This window comes from Syngnathus leptorhynchus, chromosome 6, assembly GCF_054491065.1.
Source record: "Syngnathus leptorhynchus isolate UIUO chromosome 6, UIUO_Slep, whole genome shotgun sequence".
NCBI classification, from domain to species: Eukaryota; Metazoa; Chordata; class Actinopteri; order Syngnathiformes; family Syngnathidae; genus Syngnathus; species Syngnathus leptorhynchus.
This window is the reverse complement of record NC_141200.1, coordinates 15014760-15035814: the sequence shown is the minus strand read 5'-3', so window position 1 is coordinate 15035814 and position 21055 is coordinate 15014760. Positions and strand designations below refer to the sequence as shown.

Below are 21055 nucleotides of genomic sequence, written 5' to 3'. Positions count from 1 at the left end.
TGGGGACCATCACTTCCGACACCCGGACCACCAATACTGGCGCCCCTCAGCTGTGCGTCCTCTCCCCACTGCTCTTCTCTTTCTACACTAACTATTGCTCCTCAGGCGACTCTTCTGTCAAGCTCCTGAAGTATGTAGATGACACCACTCTCATCAGACTGATCCGGGACGGTGACGAGACTGTGTACAGACAGGAGGTGGAGCAGCCGGTCCACTGGTGCAGCCAAAACCACCTGGAGCTGAACCCGCTCAAGACCGTGGATTTGACAGTGGATTTCAGGCGAGACCCTTCACCACTTTCACCCCTCACTATCCGCAGTAATACTATTCTCTCCACAGACACCTTCTAGTTCCTGGGATCCACAATCTCTCGGGACCTGATATGGACCAGCCACATAGACTCCGCCCGGAAGAAGGCCCAGCAGAGGCTGTACTTTCCGAGACAGCTCAGGAAGTTCAACCTGCCACAGGAGCTGCTGAAAACCCTCTACACTGCCATCATCCAGTCTATCCTGTGCACCTCCATCACTGTCTGGTTTGGATCGGCCACCAAACAGGACAAGCACAGACTGTAACGGGCAATCAGGACTGCAGATAAGATAATTGGAATCAACCTCCCATCTATCCAGGACTTGTACCTGTCCAGGACCACCAACATCTCTACAGACCCTTCTCACCCAGGTTGCAGTCTGTTTGAACTACTCCCCTCTGGACGGCGTTACAGAGCACTGTACACCAAAACAAGCAGACACAGAGACAGCTTCTTCCCCCAGGCTGTCGCTCTGATGAACTCACACCACTCCTAGTCTCAGAGACATTGCTGTGCAATAGCATCCTGCTCTCGACGCTTTATTTTGAATTGTCTATATCATGTGTACTATGTGTCCACTCTGCATCCATTGCAGCCTGGTCATCCTATCTTGTGGTCTCTTCTCAAGGTTTCTCATTTCCCCTAGTAGGAATTTTGAGTTTTTCCTTGCCCTCCTGGGAGTTTAAGATTAGGGGATGTTTGAGAATATTTGTCAATTTTCGCACACGTCCTGAGTGTTGTTAGTCACCTAAATGTTGAACAGAAGCTGAGATGTACAAAAGTCAAATTCCTTGTTTGGCATGCGCAAACATGGCCAATAAAAATTATTGAATCTTGAAAAGATTTAAAACACAGAGATACCACAAATAAAGCTTACTTGACCATCTGTGATCACACTAGGATTATAGGATAAGGTAATATGCTTTTGATTTTTTTTCTCAGCAGGAGACAAAACTGCGCGAAGGTGAAGCAGTGACTCCACACTAGAGGTCGACCGATATATCGGTCGGCCGATATATTGGTTGACATTGGCGATATTTGTGTTTTGTAGGGCAGATTTAAAGTCAGGCACATCTCATGGTTTAGTGGAACATGCTGCTTCCTTAGTGAAGGTCCCCAAACCAAAACGTCTGGAATACGTACTCAACAACAGGTAAGGCGTACATTCTGATATTTCAAAGTTATATGTCAAATTTAAGGCCCAGGGGCCAGATACGGCCCGCCACGTCATTTTATGTGGCCCGCGGGGGCAAATTGTGCATCAAATTTGTGTGTCATTACTAGAATTTCAAATTGTCTTCACTTTTAATGTCTTTTTTTTTAGATATTCGACCAGTTTTTACTCATCTGATTTGAAAGTGAGTTATTTGTCAATTTGTTTTGTAGCTTTTACTGTATATAATATGAGGTGCTCGTACATTTATTTGGGTTGACAGTCATAAGGGCCCTCCGAAAGAATATATGATTACAATGCGGCCCGTGAAAAAAATGAGTTTGACACCCCTGTTCTATGGTCATACATTTACTGTATGTTACTCAGTTAGTGAAACAAAAAAGCATTGAATCGTCTGGAACTAGCAGCAATAGCTGGTTGAAGGTTTGCTAACTTGCAGTTAACTTGAAGAACTGTAAGCTATCCGGTGTTTGCTTAACATAACGTTATTAGCCCCAACGTTATAAGGTGTGTTCATACTATCAGCAAAACAAACCAAATACCGTATTTTTCGGACTATAAGTCGTGTTTTTTTTGTCTTAGTTTGGGGGGGGGGGGGGGGTGACTTATACTGAGGAGCGACATATGTGAATTTTTTCAAAAATTTTCAAAATAAAAAGAAAAAGTGGAAACTGCGATAAACGAACCGCGATGTAGCAAGAGAAAGCTATCCTTAAGCTGGTCGAGGAGGTTAAAGCTCTCCGCATCCAGAATGAGGAAAAGGAAAAGAGAATCACCTTCCTGGAAAGCAGGGTTGCCGACCTGGAGCAGTACACCAGAATTAACGATGTGATCATCTCCGGAGTCAACATCAAAGCCTTGTCATACGCCCGGGCATTGGGCACTGGCGAGGGAGGTGAGCCCGGTGAACTGGATGTTAGCTCCATGGAGCAACAGGTGGCTACTTTCCTTCAGTCCAAGGGGATACAGCTGGAGTGCGACAACATCGAAGCTTGCCACCCTCTACCCAAGAGGAGCCCCAGAGATAAATCCGCTGTCATCATGTGGTTTGTCAACCGAAAACACAAGATTGCACTATTAAAACAAGGAAGAAAGTTGAGAGGAACTGACGTCTACATCAATGAGCACCTGACCAAGCGCAACGCTGATATCGCCAAAAAAGCACGCTACCTGAAGAAGCAGAAAAAATTCAACACATCTGGACTACAAACGATAAAATATGTATCAAGCTCAATGGAACACCGGAGGAAGCAAAAGTGCTGATGGTAAGAAGTATCGAGGAGCTGGACAGATACCAATAATCATCATGCAGGACTGTAAGGTAAACTCTACTCACAACCATGACAAACACCAAAAGAAGTCAAGCATCTATACTTGAAGACAACAGTAACATAACTCAGAGGATTAGTGAACACGACAAACTGGAAATCCAATCATTTCAATATACTGACCACAGTTCACTGGATATGGAACATGATATAGACCCGGATAACAACTTCTTCAACTCAATCAACAATAACTGCAGTTACTATACTGATGAAGAATTTAATAGAATCAATAAAGATAGCAAACTGTCCATTATACATATTAACAGTAGGAGTCTGTGTGCCAACTTCACAATCATTAAGGATTATCTTCATCAGTTTACTCGCCCATTCAACATTATTGCAATAACGGAAACATGGATCAACACAGTAAAAGGGGCGGACTTTGAGCTGGAGGGATGTGACTTTATCGACATAGATCGACAAAACAAAGGTGGAGGAGGAGTTGCGATCTATGTTGAAAAGACATTAAACATCAGGGTGATAAAGGACATGTCAATGGTAGTTAACAACATATAGGAATGCATAACAATTGAAAGACACAAAAAGAAAAATTTAATCATTAGTTGCATATATAGGACACTAGGTTCTAGCATTGAACTGTTCACAGAATGGATGGAGGAGGTGTTTTAAAAAATCTGTTGCAAAACAATTTTCATCTGTGGAGACTTCAACATTGATTTACCGTAATTTTCGGACTATAAATCGCGTTTTTTTTCATAGTTTGGGTGGGGGGCGACTTATACTCAGGAGTGGACCACACACACTTATATGTGGGTTTTTTTTCAAAAACATTTACTTGCTCATTAACACATTACTTACTAGTACAGTTGATCACCTCACATATTATTTTAATACACTGAAAAAACGAATAAAGCAATTCACACTTTAAAGCACAATATTCAAGTTCATGAAACAAATAAACAAAACAAACAAAAAAACAACTGAAAAAGAAATATAGTTATTTTCAAACTAAACTGAAGGAGGGTGATTTAAATTTCACCATTGGCCGTGACGCAACAACTGGGAGGGGAAAGCGCAGTTTTTTTGAGTTTTTAAAAAGCACAGGTCTGGTGAAGAGTAAATTCTCTTCACCAGACCTGTGCTTGGTAATGTAAAAAAATAAATTAAAAAAATAAAAATAAAATAAAACAGTAGGGGCAGCAATGCAATTTAGGATGCAAGCTCTGCTTGTGATGGACAGCATGCGAGCACACATCACGCCAGACATGCAAATCACGAGTCCGACGGCGCACGTACTCGGCATTGTTTACACGATTGATGATCGATGTATTTTATGATTTGTTGTGACAGATGGTTTGGTAATATTGTTGCTATATGATAGTTATTTGAAATATACTTTATATATCGTTATATGGGTCTGTGGAATAATTAGACATGCAAATCACGAGTCCGACGGCGCGCGTACGCAGCATTGTTTACACGATCAATGATCGATGTATTTTATGATTTGGAGTGACAGATGGTTTGGTAATATTGTTGCTATATGATAGTTATTTGAAATATACTTTGTATATCGTTATATGGGTCTGTGGAATAATTAGACATGCAAATCACGAGTCCGACGGCGCGCGTACGCGGCATTGTTTACACGATCAATGATCGATGTATTTTATGATTTGGAGTGACACAGATGGTTTGATAAACGTGTTATTTATGTAATAATCATTTGAATAACTGAAAGTTACGTTTGGCCCGTTCTCAGCCTCTCGTTTGTGTATGTCACGTTAGCATACCGTATCGTTTAGCCTGTTGTTGCTGGTTCGTGTCTGTTTTTGGTGTTGGATTTTGACAAATACATTTGCCCCAAAAGTGCGACTTATACTCCGGAGCGACTTATATATGTTTTTTTCCACGTTATTGTGCATTTTATGGGTGGTGCAATTTATACTCCGGAGCGACTAATAGTCCGAAAATTACGGTACTCAATCCAAACAAGCACAAACTGACTGAAGAGTTTGTTAACACAATATATAGCATGAACTTGTATCCAAAAATCACTAGACCAACCAGAATAACTTCTCACTGTGCCACTCTTATTGATAATATATTCACAAATGACATTATAAACAGCACAATAAGTGGGTTATTAGTCAGCGTCATCAGTGAGCATTTGCCAGTTTTTATGGTTTTTGATGACAACTATAAAATTACTCAACCGGCCAAAAAACAGGAATATAGAAGAATTAAAACAGAAGAAACAATGAACACATTTACAAATGGTTTAACGCAGGGGTTGGCAACTCAAATTGTTCAAAGAGCCATATTAACCCCAAAAAACAACAACATACCTGTCTGAAGCCGCAAAAATCTAAAAGCTTTTTATAAGGCAACATAAACTGACAATACATGAGCTGTATGCCTACTATTAAAATAATTAAGTAGGCTACAAATACAAAGCAACACAGCGACGCAAAACGTCGCCCCTGGATTGCCAGCGGACTTTGTTGTGCAGCAGGGGATCGGCATATTCGCTGTCAACTTCATCTAGCAATTCACGGAACTGGCGGTGGTTTAATGCTTTTGTGATTATTTTGTTCACAATATGGATGACAACGTTCATTACCTTCATACACTCCGGTGAGAATGTTTACGCACACAGCGCCACTTGGTGCAATATGCAATGGAATGCAAGCAAATTTCGATCCAATGCTTTCTGTCGTGAAGTCACAAACTTTTGCGACCCTCTCATACTCGGTGCGCCGTCTGTAGCGACTGAAATCAGGTGGCCAGTGTGCATCGCTGTCATTTAAACACTGCAGCACAGCCTCGAAGGAATCTGAGTTCAATGTTCCTTACAGCAACGGATGAGAAAGAAATTATAAAGACAGTTTCTCAATACACAAACAAGACATCCAAAGACTGTGATGACATTGATATGACTGTTGTAAAACGAGTGATTGAGGGGATTTCTAAACCAATAACATACATCTGTAACCTATCATTTCAGACCGGTATATTTCCAGATAAAATGAAAATAGCAAAAATCATATATAAAATTGGGAACAAACACCACTTCACAAACTACAGACCTGTATCATTACTATCGCAATTTTCTAAAACACTGGAAAAACTTTTCAATAACCGACTGGACGAATTTATAGATAAATATTAATTACTCACTGAAAGTCAATATGGATTTAGATCCAACAGAGCAACATCACTGGCACTAATTGACTCAGTGGAGGAAATTACTAACGCAATAGACCTAAAACAATATACAGCTGGGATATTCATCGATCTAACAAAGGTATTTGACACAATAAATTATGAAATATTATTCAATAAATTATATCGGTATGGTATCAGAGGGAAACCATGAGAGTGGATCAAGAGCTATTTAACAAAAAGGAAGCAGTTTGTGAAGTTGGGTGACACTTGTTCAACGTGTTTGGATATTACCTGTGGCGTCCCTCAGGGGTCAGTGGTGGACCCTAAACTTTTTATATTATATATTAATGATATATGCAAGGTATCGTATTTTGAACATGGTTTTGTCTGTAGATGATACAAATATTTTTTGTTCTGGTAGTGATTTACACACCTTAACAAGACTAATAAATAATGAATTAAGCAAATTAAAGGTATGGTTGGAGAGCAATAAATTATCCTTAAACCTAAGCAAAACCAAAATCCGGATATAAGGACCCGGATGTGAGTGAACGCTGGTGCGTATTGCTGCCGCTGCTCTCTGGACATTTTTTATGTTTTTTGACGTTTTGCTCAATTTCCTGCAAAGTCTGCAGCAGATCACAAAACTTGGACGAATGTGGTACTCTTGGTTTTACTCTTGGACAAGTCTCAAGTGGACTTGTTTGTTTGTAGCGTAGTTGCCTACACTGTTCAGCTGCTACCTGTGTGCTAGCTGGTCGCTGCTCCGCTGTTTTCCTGTCTGGCCTGTGCATCATACATATTATCAACCCTGCTGTGAGCTCCATGCTCTGGTGGACTGTCCGCCATGATTCATCCAGCATGAAGTCAACCCGGATTCGTTACACAAACGCAGTGCTTCTCCAGCTCTGACACTGCAGGTTTGCTCCCCCACCTGCACTGCAACGCTTTCCGGACATCGCTCGCCGTCACCACCGGAGATACATCCACCGTGGAGCTCGACGCAACTACCACATCGATGACACCACTGCCATAAACACCATCTGGTCCTGCACCCGCCCCCATCCACCGAGAAACATGAATAGGAAGGTGTATCACAGTGCATCGGCTAGCCTAGCTAGGGTAGCTAATGCTTCCTGCTCGAACCAACACTGTGACGTCAATCTGGGACTACTTAACATTCGCTCCCTCACCGGCAAAGGACAGCTGCTACAGGACCTCCTCCTTGACAGCAAGTTTGACTTTCTGTGTTTGACTGAAACATGGCAACATCCTGGTGACTTTTCTCAGTTGAATGAATCATGTCCACCCGGGTTTGTTTATATGAGCAAACCACCCCTCACTGGTCGAGGAGGAGGTCTAGCAATATTTTATCGTGAGACTTGGAAGGTCTCATCTGTTTCGGTGCCAGAGACCAGTTCTTTTGAATCTGTTGCTCTGCAGCTAAATGGACCCACTCCAATTATTTTAGCTAATATCTACCGTCCACCCAAATCAAATAAGGACTTTATTTTGGAATTCACTACATTCCTCACATCTGCTCACTTTTATCCAACATCATTCTGCTTGGGGACTTAAATATCCACATGGACAACTCCAGCACCACTCTCACAAAGGATTTTATCTTCTGCCTGGACAGTTTTGGACTTAAACAACACATTAATTTCCCCACCTACTCCAAAGGCCATATTTTAGATCTAGTCTGCTGCTCCGGTGTCACTCCTCTTAACTGCTTTCCTGTTGATCTGGGAGCAGGCCTCTCTGATCATTTATTAGTTTCTTTTAATCTCAGTCTCAGACTGTCCAAAATCAAACAATCACGTACCATATCCTTCCGCAATATCAAAAATATCAACTTAGCAGATTTCACTTCAGCCATTGGCAGTCTCCCCACCGTCACCCCCCCATATACCCCGGATCAGCTTGTTTCTGCTTACGACACTTACGACTACAAACTCTGCTAAACTCATTTGCCCCCCTCAAAACCCGAACTGTTTCTTTCTCCCACTCTGCACCCTGGTTCTCAACTCATCTACGTCAACTGAAAGCCAAAGGACGACAGCTGGAGGGGCTTTCTTGCAAAACTGGACTCATGATTCATAAACTGTTGTACCATACTCACATAATGCAATATAAGGCTGCAATTTCCTCCGCAAAATCACACTATTTTGCGGAGAAAATTGCAGCTGGTGCGGGGAACACCAGAGCCCTGATTTCCATAATTAATAATTCAACCCGCCCACGTGACTCCCTCCCCCCACACTTCTACTCTACCGGCATTCTCAATGAAAATGGCATAACAAATGACATTTGCCGTTAAGAGTTGGAAAGTCGGGGAGATCACACGCCTGGCAAATGTAAACAAAGGTAACACCCTGATGTCCTTCTTTGACAATAAAATAGCCACTATCCACCAAGAACTGACCTCTCACATGTCTAGCTATTCATCTTCTTTCCTTCCTCATCCCACCCCCACCTCTCTTTCCTGCTTCCAACATCCCTCTGCTGCTGATCTATCCAAACTTATTCGAAACTTAAAGCCATCTACATGTCAACTTGACCCTCTGCCTTCTATGGTCTTAGCCTCCCTCCCCTCTCTGCTCCCCTGGATTACTGCTATTATCAATTCTTCCCTCACCTCTGGTTCTGTCCCTCTATCACTCAAATCTGCTACAGTTACTCCAATGATTAAAAAAACAGGTTTAGACCCCAATATCCTCAGTAACTTCCGTCCTATCTCCAACCTGCCATTTCTGTCCAAAATTCTTGAAAAAGTGGTTGCATCTCAGATCCACACCCACCTCACTAATAATAATCTATACGAACAGCTCCAGTCTGGTTTTCGCCCTCGACACAGTACAGAAACAGTCCTTATTAAAATCACTAATGATCTCCTGATTGCAGTTGACTCTGGTCTCATATCCATACTCATTCTTCTTGATTTAAGTGCAGCTTTTGACACTATCTCCCACTCCATCCTCTTAGGAAGACTAGCCGCTATTGGACTGGTTGACACACCCCTGCACTGGTTTCACTCTTATCTTTCTGGCCGTTCTCAATTTATCCAGTTAAAATCATTCACATTTAACCCCTCCCCCGTGTCCTCTGGTGTTCCCCAGGGTTCTGTCCATGGTCCCCTCCTATTTATCATTTATCTCCTCCCACTTGGTCAGATTTTCCGTTAACATAACATTAATTTTCACTGTTACGCGGACGACACCCAGCTTTACGTCTCTTCAAAAACCCCTTTCAGCCTCACAAGCTCCTCTCTCAGTGCGTGCCTTCAAGAAATAAAATCCTGGTTCACCTCAAACTTCCTCAAACCACCCACATAAACAACACTATCCGTTCCGCTTATTTTCACCTCCGTAACATTAATCGCCTCCGCTCATCACTCACCCCATCCAGCGCTGCTATCTTACTGCAACTCCATCCTTTTTGGTCTCCCTCAAAAACTCCTCCATAAATTGCAACTGGTCCAGAACGCTACTGCTCGCATTGTCACCGGAACCACTGTCTACCATCATATCACTCCCGTTCTACACCAACTTCACTGGCTCCCCATAAAACAGCGCATTGATTATAAAATTCCCCTCCACACATTCAAGGCCATCCATAACCTTGCTCCTCCATACCTATCAGACCTCCTTCATGTACACATTCCTACCCGGTCTCTCAGGTCTGCCTCCAGTATCACCCTCACTGTCCCCTCATTTCATCTGTCAACTGTGGGGGCCAGAGCCTTCAGTTGCTCTGCCCCTCGCCTCTGGAATTCCCTCCCCCCGGACATCAGAAACATTGACTCCATCAAACTTTTTAAATCTCACCTCACAACCCACCTGTTTAGGCAGGCATTTGTCAAATTTTATTGCTCTGCTCAAGAGGTCTCTTTGCTTTTAGACTAATTTTCTTTTAATTGTGTCTATATTATGTGTGTTCGGCGACCTTGAGTGCCGTGAAAGGCGCCATACAAATAAAATGTATTATTATTATTATTATTATAAAACAAGAGTAATACTTTTCGGTAATCACAGAACTAAATTGAAACTAGAGATACAGCTGGATGGGGTTAGTATTGAAATAGTGAATAAAATTAAATTTTTAGGGGTGACGATAGATGACAGGATCAGTTGGAAATCACAAGTTAAACATGTACAAACTAAAATCTCAAGATGCATCGCAGTATTAAATAACGCAAAACAGGCTCTGGATCACAAATCACTCCGCATACTTTATAATACAGTAGTTCTTCCATATTTCATGTACTGTATAGAAATCTGGGGTAATAATTACATAAGCACAATATATCCACTTATTATTTTACATAAGAAAGCAATACAGATCATTCATGGGGCAGGATACAGGGATCACACAAATTCATTATTCTTTCAACAACATTGTTCCACAGCGTCTCATTTGCAAACTTGACAAGCTGGGCCTCAGTATCTCCCTTTGCAACTGGCTACTGGACTTCCTCTGTTGAAGGCCTCAAGTAGTGCGTGTGGGCGACAATGTCTCCGGCAGCATCACGCTGAGCACGGGGGCCCCTCAAGGCTGCGTGGTCAGTCCGCTGCTCTTCACCCTGCTGACGCATGACTGCACTGCGACCTACAGCAGCAACTGCGTGCTGAAATATGCCGACAACACGACTGTGGTGGGTCTGATCACCGGTGGTGACGAGACTCACTGCAGATCGGAGGTCGACCTTTTGGCCGCATGGTGCAGGGACAACAACCTTCTGCTGAACGTCAACAAGACCAAGGAGATTGTCATTGACTTCTGGAAGGGTCACACGCACCGCCTGGTGCTGTGGTGGAGAGAGTGAGCAGCACCAGATTCCTGTGGGTGCACATCAGTGAGGACCTCTCCTGGACCACCAACACTGCGTCGCTGGCGAAGAAGGCTCAGCGCCGCCTGTACTTTCTGCGGAAACTCAGACGAGCAAGTGCTCCTCCCGCTGTCATGACCACATTCTACCGTGGCACCATTGAGAGCGTCCTCTCCAGTTGCATCGCTGTGTGGGGTGGTGGCTGCTCTGAGTACAACATGAAGGCCCTGCAGCGCATGGTGACCACTGCGAGTAAAATCATCGGGGCGCCACTCCCCTCCCTAAAGGAAGTTTACCCCTCCCGTCTCACCCGCAAAGCGGCCGCGATTGTGTGTGATGTGAGTCACCACGCTCACTCTTTGTTTGTACTTCTGCCCTCTAGGAAGAGGTACAGATGCCTGCGCTCCCGTACCACCAGACTCAGAGACAGCTTCGTGCTCCAAGCTGTCCGGATCCTGAATTCCCTCCCCCCTCCAGCCTCTGCTACATGACGTCCTGTTCTTTTGCGCTATGATCTGGCTGTCTGCTATAAGCGCCCTTGCTCCATTTTGCTGCTCTTATTTGTCTATTTATTTATTTATTGTTTATTTATTTGGGTTATTTGCTTATTACTTATTCGTTGCTCTTGTCTGTTCATTTTTACTCTTTGTGCTATTTGATGTGAGTGTTGTGTACTGTGTCTAGTCACCGTGGGACGGTGGGAACCATAATTTCGATCTCTTTGTGTGCCTTGGCATGTGGAGAAATTGTCAATAAAGCGGACTTTGACTTTGACTTAAGGTCAAAACTCTTCAAACTCAAAGATATAGTGGAATTCCGGACAGCACAAATACTTTTCAAAGCAAAAAATAATCTGTTGCCAACTAACATTCTGAATCTTTTCACTGGAAGGGAAGGGGGTTATAATTTAAGGGGAACATTTAATTTCAGGATAAGGAAGGCACGCACAACAAAAAAAACATTCTATATTTCAATCTGTGGAGTTAAGCTATGGAATAATTTGGAGGGGAGGCTCAGGGAATGTTCAAACATCAATCAGTTTAAAAAAAGAATAAAAAAATTATTTTTACAAGGTACAGAAATGAGGGTGTTTGCGTATCATGGGGTGCTTAGTATTTATTTATTTACGTTTCTTTGTTGATTTTGTTCGTCTATTTGTCATTGTTTTGTTCATGTTCTTTTTTATTTTGTTTCTTTTTATCATTCAGCTATCTTTGTGTTGTATTTGCGGTATATAAGTATGTTAAATGTTTGTGTGTGAGATATATGTATGTGTGAATAGTGTGTAGGTAAATGTTTAGTGTTCAAGCGGTCAGCAGGTGGAAGATAATTTAGTACCGTAATTTTCGGACTATAAATTGCGTTTTTTTCTTAGTTTGGGTGGGGGGGGCGACTTATACTGAGGAGCGACTTATATGTGAATTTTTTCCAAAATTTTCAAAATTCAAAATAAATAAATAAAATGAAACCGCGATAAACGAACCGCGATGTAGCAAGGGATTGCTGTAATTTGAATTACAAGTGAAGTCAGCAGCGCGGCGGTTGTTTACATAAAGGACAAAAATTCGATCACGGGATGACGAAGATGACGTACTACCGACATCATTAGCAGCTGTGTTTGTAAGTGACACGGAGGACAAGAGTTTGAAGGATTTAATGATTTTGAGTGACACAGAAGGTTTGAAAAATTATTATGGCTTTTACACACGCCCGGTCCTATTCTATGGAGCTCTCGTCCACCTCCGTGGCTGGAAGTTCAGTAGTTGTTGCCTCGTTGAACTCTTGTTTTGTTAAATAAAGAGCCATTTACCAAACACACGTCTTTGCAATATAGTTATATACTAGATCTGTGGAATAACAAAGAGGCTGATGTCAGGGCCCACGCGCGATGTTGTTGACAAAGGACGAGGAATTTGATCGATAGATTTAAAGATTTGGAGTGACACAGATGGTTTAATAATATTGTTGTAATATGATAGTTCTTTGAAATATACTTTATATATCGTTATATGGGTCTGTGGAATAATTAGTAATGCAAATCACGACGAGTCAGACGGTGAGCGTACTCAGCATTGTTTACATAACGAACGATCGCTTGATTTAATGAATTGGAGTGACACAGATGGTTTTATAAACGTGTTATTTATGTAATAGTTAATAGAATAACTCTGAATGTTATGTTAAGGGCGGTTCGGTCCCTGTATCACCGACGCCAGAGGTCGAGCTTCGGATTCAGGAGGAGCAGTGTGGCTTTCGTCCTGGCCGTGGAACAGTGGACCAGCTCTACACCCTCGGCAGGATCCTCGAGGGTGCATGGGAGTTCGCCCAACCAGTCCACATGTGGACTTGGAGAAGGCGTTCGACCGTGTCCCTCGGGAGGTTCTCTGGAGGGTGCTTCGGGAGTACGGGGTGCCGAGCCAACTGATAAGGGCGGTTCGGTCCCTGTATCACCGATGCCAGAGTTTGGTCCGCATTTCCGGCAGTAAAAATTATGGACAGAATTTCTAGGTGCAGCCGAGGCATTGAGGGGGTCCGGTTTGGGGACCTCAGCATTGCGTCTGTGCTTTTTGCAGATGACGTGGTGCTGTTGGCTTCTTCAGGCCGTGATCTCCAGCTCTCACTGAAGCGGTTCGCAGCCGAGTGTGAAGCAGTCGGGATGAGAGTCAGCACCTCCAAATCCGAGTCCATGGTCCTCGGTCGGAAAAGGGTGGAATGCCCTCTCCGGATCGGGGATGAGACCTGCTCTCATCTGTGAAAAGCACAGGGCGCCAGTGGTGGACTATCCAATTCTGTTCTATGGCAAATGTCGATCGACCTCCACGGTGCTGAGTAGTGAGTATAGGGCACACTACAGGACGTCGTGCCCTGAGGCCACCCTCGTGAAGTCTGTTTCTGACTGTTTGGGCAAAAACATTCACACCAGTAGCCTGCTGAAGGTCATTCTGTAGGGCTCGGGCAGTGCTTAACCGGTTCCTCCATGCACAAAGCAGTGGATATTGGTCCTGCTAATGGGATGAGGACCGTCTACAGCCCTGTGCAGTTCTCCTAGAGTAACTGCCTGTCTCCTGGAATCTCCTCCATGCTCTGGAGATTGTACTGGGAGACACATCAAATCTTCTTGCAACAGCACGCATGGATGTGTCATCCTGGAGGAGTTGAACAATCTGCGCAACTTTAGGAGGGTTAAGAAATCGCCTCATGCTTCCAGTCGTGATAATGACTCTTGCTAAAGCCAACGCTTGTGGAAAAACAGTTAAAAAAAAGCCGCAAAACCATATCAGAAAAGTGTAATTGAATTTGTACCATACCCTGATAAAAAACTGTTCCTTTAATTTTTTTGAGGAGTGTAAGTCTGTATGTGTATATGTATATATGCATATACAGTGGAGCCTCGGTTTTCGAATGTCCCTGTTCTCGAACAATTCGGTATACGAACAAAAAATTTGCGATTTCTTTGCTTCGGGTGTCGGACGAAATTCGGTTGTCGAACCTCGCGAGATGAGCCGAGAAGACCCGCATGCCAACTGACTCCGTTCGTTATTACATTCTTGTTACTTGCATCAACTCTCATCATGCCTCCAAATTAAGCAAATGGGAGCAGTAAAGCCATCCTAAAACACAAAGACGCTCCTAAAGCAATGCGACAGTGAGCGCCGGTGCACTGCGGTTGCGCGATCTGACAAAATTAAGCTCCCTGCGCACTGAGGTCCACTTAAATTTTGGAAAGTACATCAGGACTTCGAAAATATTTTCTAAATTTCGGCAATGGCTCTGTCACAATAATGCGACCACCGCAGTGCAGTTGCGCGGTCGGTGACGCGCTACAGTTACGCGTTCGGCGGTGCGCTGCAGTTGCGCGATCGGACAAAATTAAACTTCCTGCACACTAAGGTCCACTTAAATTTTGGAAAGTACATCAGGACTTTAAAAATATTTTCCAAATTTTAGCGGCCGCTCTGTCACAATAATGCGACCAGCGCGTTGCAGTTGAACAGTCAGTGACGCGCTACGGTTGCGCGTTCGGCGGTGCGCAGCAGTTGCGCGATTGGACAAAAATGCGCAAATGAAAAATTGACGTTTTTTTTGGCTTGGAACGGATTACATTTTTTTTCCATTATTTGTAATGGGAAAACATTATTCGGATTGTGTTCGAAAACCGAGGTTCCACTGTATTTTGTTTTCTCATTTGTGTACAGTAATCTTTTTTTTTATACATGTTTGAAATAAACGAAACGAAACTAAAGTTATTTGATGTATAATTTATATATCGTTATATGGGCCTGTGGACTATTTTGAAGTGCAACCGCCGTCAGCGGCGCTCACGCGGCTGGCATTGTTGACATAAAGGACGATTGATGGATTTAATGTATTGGAGTGACACAGATGGTTTTATGAATGTGTTATTTATGTCATAGTTATTAGAATAACTCTGAAAGTTACGTCAGGCCTGTTCTCAGCTCTTCGTTTGTGTTTATGTCACGTTAGCATGCCTATTTTTTAGCCTGTTGTTGTTCGTTCATGTCTGTTCTTGGTGTTGGATTTTGTTGAATAAATTTCCCCCAAAATACAACTTATACCCCAGAGCGATGTTTTTTTTCACATTATTGTGCATTTCATGGCGAATGCAACCTTCATTCTGGAGTGACCTTTAGTCCGAAAAATACTGTTGGAATAATCTCGGGGGAAGCCTTGGCCTGCCAGACCAGGAGGCCTTATCTTTATGAGTTTACGACTCTCCTTTAAACTAAATGCTTTCTATTTGGTTCAAGGAATGTCTTTTGATCCCCGTCAGCCTTATGTTTCCATCCTGTCCTTATGTTACTTTTATGTTTGTTTTGTAAGAAGTCTTCACTGACAATGAGCAGGGCTTCTTTGTATAGGTATGATGTTCTTTGTTTAGTTTAAAGGGACTTCATTCCTTTTAGTTAATTGTAGCCATGATTCATAGATTGTAGTTGATCGGAACTGTTTTTCTTTGTTAAATATTATATACAGTTTGGAGTAGTCACATATAAGTTATCCCATATTTACTCAATGATCGTTTAAGGAACTGTATACCAGTTACCTGACATTTACTTAATATGTGTTGAAATGTTTAGGTAGGACTAGATATTCATTATTATTGTGTTGTTAGTTTACTAAGAAGATAAACTTAGCAAGGGTTTAGTTGCATTGTTCCACAGGTAAGCGGCATTCAACGTGTTTCAAGTTATCTGATCACAGTCGAGGAGGAGTCGGCCACCCATGGAGAGGACAACTGGTTGAGGGAAGAAAGCAGACTCTGCAGTCCCAATGCGGGGGTCGAGGGCCGACAAGTGCTAGGTCACACTACACTACATTCCTTAGCTAATCAGCGTTGCTACAACCACTATCTCCCCTCACTTTAATGTGGCAACGCCTCTGTAACCAGGGCAACCAAAACATTAAAAAGAGGAGCACGTGGAGGAGGAACCCAGAATTGGTGGAGATTGTAACTGAGCTTCCTTTCTCTATCGTTCTCCTCGCGAATAAACTCATCCTGGTTGTCTTCTCCTCTTTGTTCCAGCATGTGATTTAATGTCTGATGATATTTAGACCCAACAAATACGGTAACAAATCAACCAAAATAATCACAAACAGACAAAAACCACATTCCATCACTAACTCTATTCTGCTTTAAAGAATCTGAAATCAAGCCTTTCACACAGTCAAGCTGAAACTTACATGGCGTATGACTGGAAAAGAAGAGAAAAGAAATTCCTGGCTGAAGTCTCCATTTCCCTTGATGCAATGTTTGACAAAACACAGAGCTTCCCCTTCCGCTCACAGCTCTGTGCAACTCCTGGGTTAGATACCTACAAATATAGAAACAAAAACCTTACCCTCAATGAATGCAAATCACTGATAGGTGAAGGTTTGGAAAGGTATGGCAGCAAACAGAGCTAAATCTGTTAACAATTTGGAGGAATATGGAGGACATATCCCAAATTGTATATGGGACAAAAAATTGACAGTAGGGCTGAAAGACTTAGCAGTTTTAGATCAGAACAGTGATCTCAGATAACGTGATTTCATGATCGTCAAAGCTGTGTTTTATTTTTTGTTGTTGTTTTGTTTAAGGGGAGGGGAGGGTGCTCAGTGTTTGGAAGGGGAATGCCCTTCCATGAGAAAAATCTGGTGGCTACATTTTGTCTAGACGTTTTTATCGCCTCTCTATGCCTCAAACACAAAGATTTCCCGACATTTTGCATTGAAAACTGAATATAATGAGTTCAGAGGCGGGTTCGGGGGTTACACTGTACGTTATCCAAGAGAATTGATGAATTCATATTTTACCGACGACATGCTGAGCTTAGAGCTTCTTTAAGACTTATTTGTTCAACCGTAGGCCACACACTGTGGCACTTTGAAGTAGTAACCGAAAACAAAATAAAAACGCCACAGAGAGATCAATGTAATCATAATACATTTTAGTTGTAAGGCACCTTTCAAGGCACTCAAGGACGCTGTATTCTATTCATGCGAGCTTAGACTTTGGTAATGTAAGATGGCCAACAGGAGCTTCACTTCTCGTAATAGTAATAGCACTCCTGTGTACATAATACACCCAAAACCGCAAATGAATTAGGTACAGATGACATCAGCCATGACAAGAAGCTCATAAGTACAGTATGTTAAATATTTGTAACATCAGCATTTATTTGCACCTCAAAGCACAGTACTATGTGTTTGAGATGTACACAATAACATTTCTCAAACGTTTTGAACATTTTAGCTTCGGCCTTTAAATATTTTTTTACAAAAATCAAAAATTAGATATGTTTATACGAAGCAGAAAGAAGAAGCCGTTTTTACGCCTCTCTATTCCTCAAATACAAAGATTTCCCGACATTTTGCATTGAAAACCGAATATAATGAGTTCAGAGGCGAGTTCGGGGGTTACACTGTACGTTATTCAAGAGAATTGATGAATTCATTTTTACGGATGACATGCTGAGCTTAGAGCTTCTTTAAGACTTATTTGTTCAACCGTAGGCCACACACTGTGGCACTTTGAAGTCGTAACAGAAAACAAAAAGAAAACGCCACAGAGAAATCAATGTACCATAATTTTCGGACTATAAGTCGCTCCGGAGTGTAAGTCGCACCAGCCATAAAATGCACAATAAAGTGGATAAAAACATATATAAGTCGCACCAGAGTATAAGTCACACTTTTGGGGCAAATTTATTTGTCAAAATCCAACACCAAAAACAGACATGAACAAGCAACAACAGGCTCAACGATACGGTATGTTAACGTCACATATACACGAACGAGGAGCTGAGAACAGGCCTGACGTAACATTCAGAGTTATTCAAGTAAGTATTACATAAATAACACGTTTATCAAACCATCTGAGTCACTCCAATTCATTAAATCCATTGATCTTGCTTTATGTGAACAATGCCGCGTATGCGCCGCATATGCTGACGTCGGACCCGTTGTAAATTGCAATTTCTAATTATTCCACAGACCCATTTAACGATATATAAATCTCAGTGGCCTAGTGGTAGAGTGTCCGCCCTGAGACTGGAAGGTTGTGGGTTCAAACCCCGACCGGGTCACACCAAAGACTATAAAAATGGGACTCATTGCCTCCCTGCTTGGCACTCAGCATTAAGGGTTGGAATTGGAGGATAGATCACCAAATGATTCCCGAGTGCGGCATTGCTGCTGCTCACTGCTCCGCTCTCCCCCAGGGGATGGATCAAAATCACACAGGGATGGATTAAATGCAGAGGACAAATTTCACCACACCCAGATGTAGGTCCGAGGTGGGCAGACCTGATGGTAGGAGCCTTGCCGTGTAGGGGGCCACGCATATATAGGTAGGATTTTTGCACAAACAAACAGGGGGGGGGGGAGGAACTGGCAGTTTAGGCCAGTTCAACAGGGGGAGCTACATATTTTTTATCAAAAGCTCAAGTTTAGTTGAGTGACCTGTAAGGTTGTTAGAATAGGCCTCTTTGGCACATGTGATTCGCTAGGTAGCTTGAGCTATGTTGTTATATCGCTGTAACCCTTTTCTTGCTTCATTAGCTTTCTCTTCTTTATTTTGCACATACGTAGAGGTCGCTCTCAGTTAAGACTATAAGGTCACACATTATCGCACAGGCTAGGCAGAGTCGCCTCCTTGCAGAAGGGGCGGCCCAGAGTAGTATAGGAGCATAAACCCTGGTGGTGTGAGTTAGACCTTCCACATCTCGCAGAGAAGGCTCCACAGCTGTGTCTCGATCATTCTGGCGTACATTAGTTAAACTGTGAAGGCTGACTCTTGCTAATCACTGTTAGCATAGCGAGCATTAAAGATAAAGAACTGGGAACAAACTGAAGAGGGAGCAAAGGAAATGTGTACATGTTCTATTAGGGGAGCCAATCTCTGTACAATGTGATACTCATATATGTACAATTCTTTTATTATTTTATGTAAACATAACTGCTCAATCAGAACACGTATACAACACACACAACTGGATGAACACACACAGGGGGGTGACGCCCCCACACTCAGGTACGAAATGGTCATGTGACAAGTTCCCGTCTCAGGTACGAAATGGTCATGTGACAAGTTCCCGCCTTTCCGGACAGTATAAAACAAGCTGACCTGGAGACAGAAGCTGTTGTTTCATCTGCTGCTGTACCTTGTGTATTGACCGCCATTAAACAACCCAAGATCTTGCCAATAAAGAACCAACTCTATACTCCACATGTTTGCTTTCCTGGCTCAACAACGGACATCCAGCACAACACGCAACAAAACCTAACACTGGCATGTCTGCTGGAGATTTAACGCTGCTGTTCAATTCGGAAACAGAGGATGAGGACTTCGATGGGTTTAATTAATGACAATTACCGGTAATACAAATGTGAATACCAAACTCAGTTTTGCTCCAGCTTCATTTTTAAATACGCACACTTGTATGCTTGTATGTGTGGTGTTGTTGCCATGAAAACGTTAAAGGGGAAAGTGTGGGCGTGGATTTGCAGTGTGTGTGTTGTAAGGCGGACGTAGTTGAGAGCGCCATGAGAATGTTAAAGGGGTAAGTGTGGGCATGGATTGTAAATATAAAACCCGCGCACTATGAACCGTTGCGCCCTATGTGTGTGTTAAACACAGTCATTGCACACAACGGAGACTGCGCCATGTCTGTTCTTGGTGTTGGATTTTTGTTGGAATAATCTCGGGGGAAGTCTTGGCTTGCCAGACCAGGAGGCCTTATCTTTTACTTTTATTTTACTTCATTCCTTTTAGTTAACTGTAGCTTTGATTCATAGATTGTAGATGATCGAAACTGGTTATATACAGTTTGAAGTAGTCACATTAAAGTTATCCCATATTTACTAAATGTTCGTTTAAGGAACTGTATACCAGTTACCTTACATTTACTTAATATGTGTTGAAATGTTTAAGTAGGGCTAGATATTCATTATTATTATGTGTTGTGTTAGTTTACTAAGAAGATAAACTTAGCAAGGGTTTAGTTGCATTGTTCCACAGGTAAGCTGCATTCAACGTGCTTCAAGTTATCTGATCACAGTCGAGGAGGAGTCGGCCACCCATGGAGAAGACAACTGGTTGAGGGAAGAGAACAGACTCTGCAATCCCAGTGCGGGGGTCGAGGGCCGACAATTAAGTGCTAAATCACATCACACTACATTCCTTAGCTAATCAGCGTTGCTACAACCACTATCTCCCCTCCCTTTAGTATAGCAACGCCTCTGTAACCAGGGTAACCAAAATATTAAAAAGAGGAGCACGTGGAGGAGGAACTCAGAACTGATGGAGATTGTAACTGAGCTTCCTTTCTCTATCGTTCCCCTCGCGAGTAAACTCATCCTGGTTGTTTTCTCCTCTTCGTTCCAGCATGTGATTTAATGTCTGATCATACTTAGACCTAACAATTTTGTCGAATAAATTGCCCCCAAAATGTGACCTATACTCCGGAGCAACTTATATATATATTTTTTTCCACGTTATTTTGCATTTTATGGCTAATGCGACCTAATTCCTTTTAGTCCGAAAAATACGGTATATATCAAATAACAATAACATAAACAATAATTTTATCAAACCATCTGTGTCACTCCAAATCATTGAATCCATCGGAATTTTTGTCTTGTGTCACTTAAAAAAAAAAAAAAAAAAAAAAAAAGAAAGAAAACACAGCTGTTGACTCCGGAATGAGGTGCGCTGCTGACGTCAGACTAGATATATCAAATAAATGTAATATAAACAATTTTGTCAAACCATGCGTGTCACTCAA

At 42.4% G+C, this 21055-nt stretch overlaps 1 protein-coding gene across 6 annotated transcripts in view; it reads right to left on the bottom strand.

Annotated features, from left to right (window-relative positions):
* adat1 (adenosine deaminase tRNA specific 1) overlaps nucleotides 1-21055 on the bottom strand; it is a 48400-nt gene that overhangs the window by 11544 nt on the left and 15801 nt on the right. For 5 of the 6 annotated variants that reach the window (XM_085913646.1, XM_085913645.1, XM_085913644.1 and 2 more), the window contains exon 5: nucleotides 16473-16603. The exons of the other annotated variant lie outside the window; for it this stretch is intronic. In XM_085913646.1, the coding sequence (XP_085769772.1) occupies nucleotides 16473-16603 (131 nt within the window). The remainder of the gene's footprint in view (nucleotides 1-16472; nucleotides 16604-21055) is intronic. 6 annotated transcript variants of the gene reach the window in all.